Consider the following 6,451-nt stretch of genomic DNA (forward strand, 5'->3'; position numbering starts at 1 on the left):
TCGTTCCATCCACCCATCCATGCAATAAATATTTATTGAGCATATACTATGTGCCAGGCACTGGGCCAGATGCTAGGACAACTTATCATACTGACTTGGATGGAAACCTTTAGAATTTGGTCATGCCTTGAAGGATATAGAAGCTTTCAGATCTCTTTTTCTGCTTGGAGCAATATTCAACGTGACTGAAAGACCCCACATGTTAAACATTACAGGGTTCCTATCTCAGCAGGCCCTACATGAAAGTAGCTGAACTACCACCACCGGCTAGTCTCCCCAGCTTGCCACACAAAACGAGGGGCCCAGAACACGTCCCTTGTCAACAGCAACGATTTCAACAGAACCTCAACCTTTCCCTCTTTCATTTTCCCAAATCCTCCCTTCCTGTGGCCCTGATCCCCTCTCAGAAGAAAAAAAAGACAACAAGAAAGGTCTCAAGACTGAGTACAAGAAAGGTCTCAAGACTGAGTTCAAGAAAGTTCAGCGCAGTGTTACTTACAGCCAGGGTGGAGTCTGGGCAGGAAATGGTCCCAGGATTTCAACCTCATCCTCACTTGACTGGCAGCAGCTGGACTCATAACACTTTTGACAGCAGTGGCGGCAAGTCCATCTACACAGCAGCAGGTCAGAGATTCTTGAAATAAAGCCCTGAAGCCATTGAGGGAGTGGGCAGAGGATGTGGGAGAGAAAGGTGGAGAGGTTGGATAGCAGGAAGAAGAAAACAACACCCGAAATTACAAGCGGCCAATTCCTGGTGAGAAACAACATTCAGAAAGTCTGTCTGTCTCTGGGGCTGAACACTTAGAACAAAATGTTTTCCATTTCTATTTACCAACTGCAGGCACAGAGATGGCAAACACCAACTCGGTGGAGCCATTAATAGCTAGCAAAACATTTGCAGGTATTTTCTTTTGTAGTTTATGTGCATGGCTTTCTTGACACGTGGGTGGTTTATACAACATCATGAGGGGTAGACAATATGTTCTCGAAACAAAATGAATATTACCCTGTCTTCTTGAAAGCAAAGAAAAAAAATTAAAAAAAAAAAAATCCCAGTGACTTGAAAGCAAACAGACACCAAATACCTAGGGGTGGGGAGGGAATCCTATCTTGTCACTAGCGTGCGTTCCCCGGGATCACCTCTCAGTAGGGAGGCATGGAAAGCGCTGCCGTTCAGAGCACCTGGTTATTGTTAGATCCTCAATATCCCCACAGCCCCAGCCAAGACGCCCAAATGGAAATACAAGCATGTGTTGATTAGCAATCAGACAGAAGGAATCATCAGATTCACCCACCTCGTTTAATGGTTCCAACTGCCCTTTTTGAGATCCATGGTGAAGGCAAGGTGCACGAGGGGTGGGGAGGTTACAAAAGAGAAAGACAAGACCAGTTTAGCAATATTCCAGCAACTCGAAAAAGAACAAGAAAGGGGGAAAAAAACAAAAAACCACACACAGCCCTGCGCCTCTCCACTTACCATCCTGGGCAGGAAGCTGACTTGCTAACAAGGTGCTGCTATTTTCAGGGCTGCTGGTTGCCTCCTGGCCAACCAACACCAAATAAATGGGAAACTTTAGCATTTCGATGGGATTTGCACCGTATGCTGTTATGAATCAGAGCGGGCGGATAGATAGTCATGCTATCCAATGCAGCCACACTTCAGGAGAATAGCAAACCTTCCTCTACAGAAATAGCCACGAAGCCAACCCAAAAGGACATGATTAGCTAACGTGCAGGCAGGCACAGAGTGGATGTCGCTCAGCTCCCCCGCCCTCCCAGAGGCCCTACCTCCCAATTCTGCTCCAATGGTGATGGTAGGGAGCCGCATATGGCCACCCACACAAATAGAGGGAACTGAAAAGGAAGCCATCGTTCTGTCCTCCTGGGGACAAAGGGGGTCCCTCCCTTCTTTCACCCCAGCCCCCACACCAGCCTTTTGTCACAATTCCCCAGGCACAGGTTCCGTCTTCTTTCAGGGAAGAACCTCCACAATGGCTTTCCACTGATGGCTTTCCACCAGGGCCAAGTAGGCCAGGAAAGCTGGGAGGCAAAGGACATTCCGGTCTCGCTCAAGTGTTTTAAGAGATGAAGTGAGGTGGGACCCAACCATGAAATATTCAGTAACTTTGAATCACAAGGAAGAAAGTTACTCTCCTTTCAATTCTCTTTCAAGAAGGAGAAAAAGTCTCAATTTGATACAATGGTATTTTAATGTCTTTCCAATACATGATGGTCCCCCCCGCCTTTTTTTTAAACAGAGAGCAGACACCATCGCCCAGCCTTGAAAACAGCCGTATCCAACTACAATTAACGTGGTGGTAATCTCATTGCGGAATCCTTGGTTGGTGCAAAAGGCTAATGTGTTCAGCTGCTAACCAAAAAGCTGGAGGTTCCAGTCTACCCAGAGGTCTCTCAGAAGAAAGACCTGGCAATCTGCTTCTGGAAAAATCAGCCGTTGAAAACCCTATGAAGCACAGTTCTACTCTGACATGCTTGGGGTTGCCATGAGTCAGAGTCAGTGCAATGGCAATTTTTTTTTTTTTTTTTTTTAATTCTCATTGTGTTTATTTTTCCAGTTGCCTTCTATTTATAGAAGTGATCCTGGTTTACTATTATGGTAGTGACAGAAAAATTTTATTTCCACATGATTTTTAAAGTAAAAAAAAAGTGAATCCACTTAGGAAAAAAATATTAAGTAAATAATAGCACAGGTGGTAGGTGGCTTGTGAAAAATTCAAAAACCTTAAAGTGGTAAGGGAGTCACTGCAGCTTGGAAAGGAAAGTGTCAGATACTAATCACAAACTCCTTCAAAATTAAAAATCCAACCATCCCCAGACCTGACGGGGCTACAGGGTCACTCAAGGACGAGCAATTGGAGAAGCAGTGGTCCTGCCCCACCACTGACCCATCGCGTGACACCGGCAAGTCAACAGGCCTCTCTGAGCCTCAGTTTACCCCTTTCCCTTAGTGGAAGGACTACTGTCTTTCTCAGAGGGATGCTATTGAGATAGGACACTGTGAAAATGCTTGTGTGTGGCCCAGCTGGAAAATACTGCCACCCCTTCTGTGGCGTGTGAGAACAAGGTGGTTGTTGAGACACTTGGAATCTACTGCCAGGTACTGAATAAAGTAGCAAAAAGCCATGTCCTCATGGGGCTCTCAGGACAAAGTGCTTCAAAATGTTTAGGATAAAGGACAAGGACAAAGCAATGCTTTTACACAAGTCGTTTCCATTCTCTTAGCAGTTTGCACTCAACTGCTAACCTAAAGGTTGGCAGTTCGAACCCACCCAGCAGTGCTGTGGAAGAAAGGCCTGGCCATCTGCTTCTGACAGCCAAGAAAACCGTATGTATGAAGCAGTTCTACTCTGTAACATATGGGGTCACCATGAGTCGGAATCAACTCGACGGTAATGGGTTTGGTTCAGTTCAGTTCCCAGGTATGTGGTGATCAGAGAACCATTTATAAAACCACTGTGAAGAGAGGCACCACCACCTAACAGACCCCTGAGGAAACCACCCAGCTTCCTCCAGGCCCAGGAACAAGGTGAGTGTAACTGGAGAGGATGGAGAAAGGAAAAGGAAGACGCTCCGATGCTCCCAGGAGTGCTGCTGGGTCTTTTCTTCACATTGAGCCCACTGGATTCATACACACAATGTAGGAGAAATGATTCCAGCCAGAAAAAGGAAGTAGAAGAAACCAGATATTCTAGAACAAGGGCTGGTAGACTATGGCCTGCAGGCCACATCTGGCCACAGCCTGTTTTTGTACCATCCATGAGCTAAGATTGACCTTTTTTTGTTTTTTGTTTTAATGGGTGAACAACAAAAAATCCTGAGAATAATAGTTCTTGACTGGAGCAAATTACATGAAATTCAAATTTCAGTGTCCATAAAGCTTTATTGGAACAACCACGCCCATTCATTTATGTATTGTCTATGGCTGCTTTGGAAACCCTGGTGGCGCAGTGGTTAAGTGCTACGGCTGCTAACCAAAAGGTCAGCAGTTCGAATCCACCAGGCGCTCCTTGGAAACTCTATGGGGCAGTTCTACTCCGTCCCGTAGGGTCACGATCAGTCGGAATCAACTCAACGGCAACAGGCTTGATTTTTATGGCTGCTTTTGAGCTACAAGAGCAGAGTTTAGTAGTTGCCTCAGAGACCTCATGGTGCTCAAAGTAAAATATATTTACTACCTGGCCCTTTACAGAAAAAGTCTGTCTCCTTGTTCTAAAAGGAAAACCAACATGGATGGGCCATCCTCATATTAGATGCTTAACATAGCGTTGTTGCTGGGTGCTGTGGAGTTGATTCCAACTCAGAGGGATCCTATGCAACAGAGTAGAAGTGCCTCATAGGATTTTCTAGGCCTTTTTTAATCTTTAGGGGAGCAGATCACCAGGTCTTTTCTCCAGCCGCAGGCCTGGTGGGTTGTTCGCAGCCAAGTGCTCTTTAACATATCCACCACCAATCCCCACTGATTGCCCCACCTCCCCACCCCTGCTTTTGGACCCCATCTCCACCCCTAAGAAGCTGTGTAACCTTGGGCAAGTCCCTTAGTTTCTCTGCGCTGAATGCCATTAAGAGCCATAGAAGCCTGTTATGGTCTTCATGTCTCACTAGATTGTGCATTCTGGTGGGCGGGGGCTGTGCTGTTTTCACCCTTGTATTCCCAGCACTGGCACATAGTTGGGGCTCTGCCAAGTGTTTGCTGAATGACCGCTGAATAGTAGTCCCCCCCATCAACATCCAGCACACAGTAGGTGTACAGGAAATATGACCTTTTGTTGAGCTTATAAAGAGGATCTACAGATTCCATGAAAGGGAAGAGATCCAGGACTTTCTGTGAGAAGCCCATCTAGCGAATCCAGACAAGGAGAGGGGCATAGAAGGCTCCACCAGATGACCAAACGCGGAGTCCCTGGCAGGCGAAAAAGTCTGCGGACAAGACGAGTGGATGTGTGAGCCAGAGAACTAGGGGGCCAGCAGCCCCCAACTGTGGCTGAGGGGCAAAGTGAGCTCAGATGTGCCCTGCTGTGTGCTCCCGGAGGCTTCTCTGCCACGCACCGAGGAGGCAGCCCCAGAAGCAAGCAGCTCAACAGTCTGACTGCGTGACCTTGGCTCTGACCTGTGGCCACTTCCTCCCGTGCAGAGAGGGAAAGGCCTCTTAGACAAGCAGCGCACACACACACCCCCAAAAACCTGCTTGGTAATTCTTTCAGCCCAAGAATTTTTGGGGGCTTCCCCAAGGTGAAGGGGGTCTCCAACTCTCCGACCCCAATGCACTGGACTAAAGTAACCGGCTGTCCCCCCTCCCACCGGCGCGCCTCTGGCCTCTGTGTGTCCCCCACCCCTCAGCACCTAGCGCCCGGCAAAGACAGCGTCCTTGTCCCTCCTGGCCGGAACAGCTGCCTCAAGCTTGCTCCGCCGGCCAATTAGCCCGAGCCATCACCACGGCAACGGCAGCTGGCGGGCCGGGCGCCTGGCGCGCCCCGGGCCGCCCTCCCCAGAGCCCCTCCCCTGGGGTGGGGTGCAAGGGAAAAGGGGGAGGGGAAGGGAAGAGAAGTCTGCTCCATCCCCCCGTTTCCTCCTAGGGGGGCGAGAGCGCCCGTGCAGTCTACATGGGGACCTCCATCCTGGGGTCTGGGGGTCCCCAGCCTTTCCTCCCGGGGCGCACCCCAGCCGCTGCACAGGTTGTCTGCGCCTGGGCACCCTTTTTCTCAAGGCAAGTTTGTGGGAGCCTAGTCGTGTGCCTTCCCTTCCGCGCGCTCACAGTCGGAGGGGGCGCGGCACCCCCCACCCACAGCCCGGACCTTGCCCCCCAACCTCAGCCCTACCTGGATGTACGCCATTTTCGCCCGCGCGCACTCACTCCGGGCCGGGCACGGCGCCGCCACGGCCACTTTGCCCTCGCGAACAGGGGAGGGGGAAGAAGGCAAAGGGGGAAAGGAAGAAATAGGCAGCCGGGCGGCCCCAGACGTGACTGGCGTGGCTGATGAGCGGCGCCCGCCCCTCCGCCGGCCGCCCCGTCCTTGCTTTTCCCTGCGTTCCAGCTCTCGGACTCGGGGCTGCCTCCCAGGTTTGGAGACCTCGTCCTCTCTCGCTGTTCCGCGCTCCCCCCGAGGCGCTCCCCAGGCTGGAATAAGGCTGGGGCGCGTGGGGAGGCCGCGGGGACTGCAGCGACCCCAGCGCAGGCGGGGCCGGAGACGCTGGGGCCCGAGCGCGCCAGAGGCGGGGGAGGGAAGGGGTGGGAGTGGGCGGTGCGCGGTGCGCGGGTCAGCCCATCCCGCCGGCCCGGGGACTGGCGCCACCCGAGAGTAGAGCCCCCGGGCGGCGGTGAAGCCAAGGGGGCACAGCCCAGCTGGTGATGGACTCTGGAGCTAGGAGGGTCCCTCCATCCAGCCCTTTCCCCAGACCTGGCTGGAAAAACTTTATTCCCGCCCACCCATCC

The 6,451-nt window shown here is 51.3% G+C and overlaps 1 protein-coding gene across 3 annotated transcripts in view; it reads right to left on the reverse strand.

Annotated features, from left to right (window-relative positions):
- SYT17 (synaptotagmin 17) overlaps nucleotides 1-6,221 on the reverse strand; it is a 123,161-nt gene extending 116,940 nt beyond the window's left edge. Inside the window, exons 1-3 of one of the 3 annotated variants that reach the window (XM_049903383.1) lie at nucleotides 5,838-6,221; nucleotides 1,296-1,313; nucleotides 500-648 (exon numbers count right to left, since the gene is read on the reverse strand). In XM_049903383.1, coding sequence (XP_049759340.1) covers nucleotides 500-648; nucleotides 1,296-1,313; nucleotides 5,838-5,852 — 182 coding nt within the window. In that variant the 5' untranslated portion in view covers nucleotides 5,853-6,221. Of the gene's footprint in view, nucleotides 1-499; nucleotides 4,469-5,837 lie in introns of those variants that run through there. The other 2 variants (XM_049903382.1, XM_049903381.1) reach the window with 2 other exon arrangements.
- Nucleotides 6,222-6,451: the final 230 nt, after the last annotated feature.

Source organism: Elephas maximus, chromosome 12 (genome assembly GCF_024166365.1).
Source record: "Elephas maximus indicus isolate mEleMax1 chromosome 12, mEleMax1 primary haplotype, whole genome shotgun sequence".
Lineage (NCBI taxonomy): Eukaryota > Metazoa > Chordata > Mammalia > Proboscidea > Elephantidae > Elephas > Elephas maximus.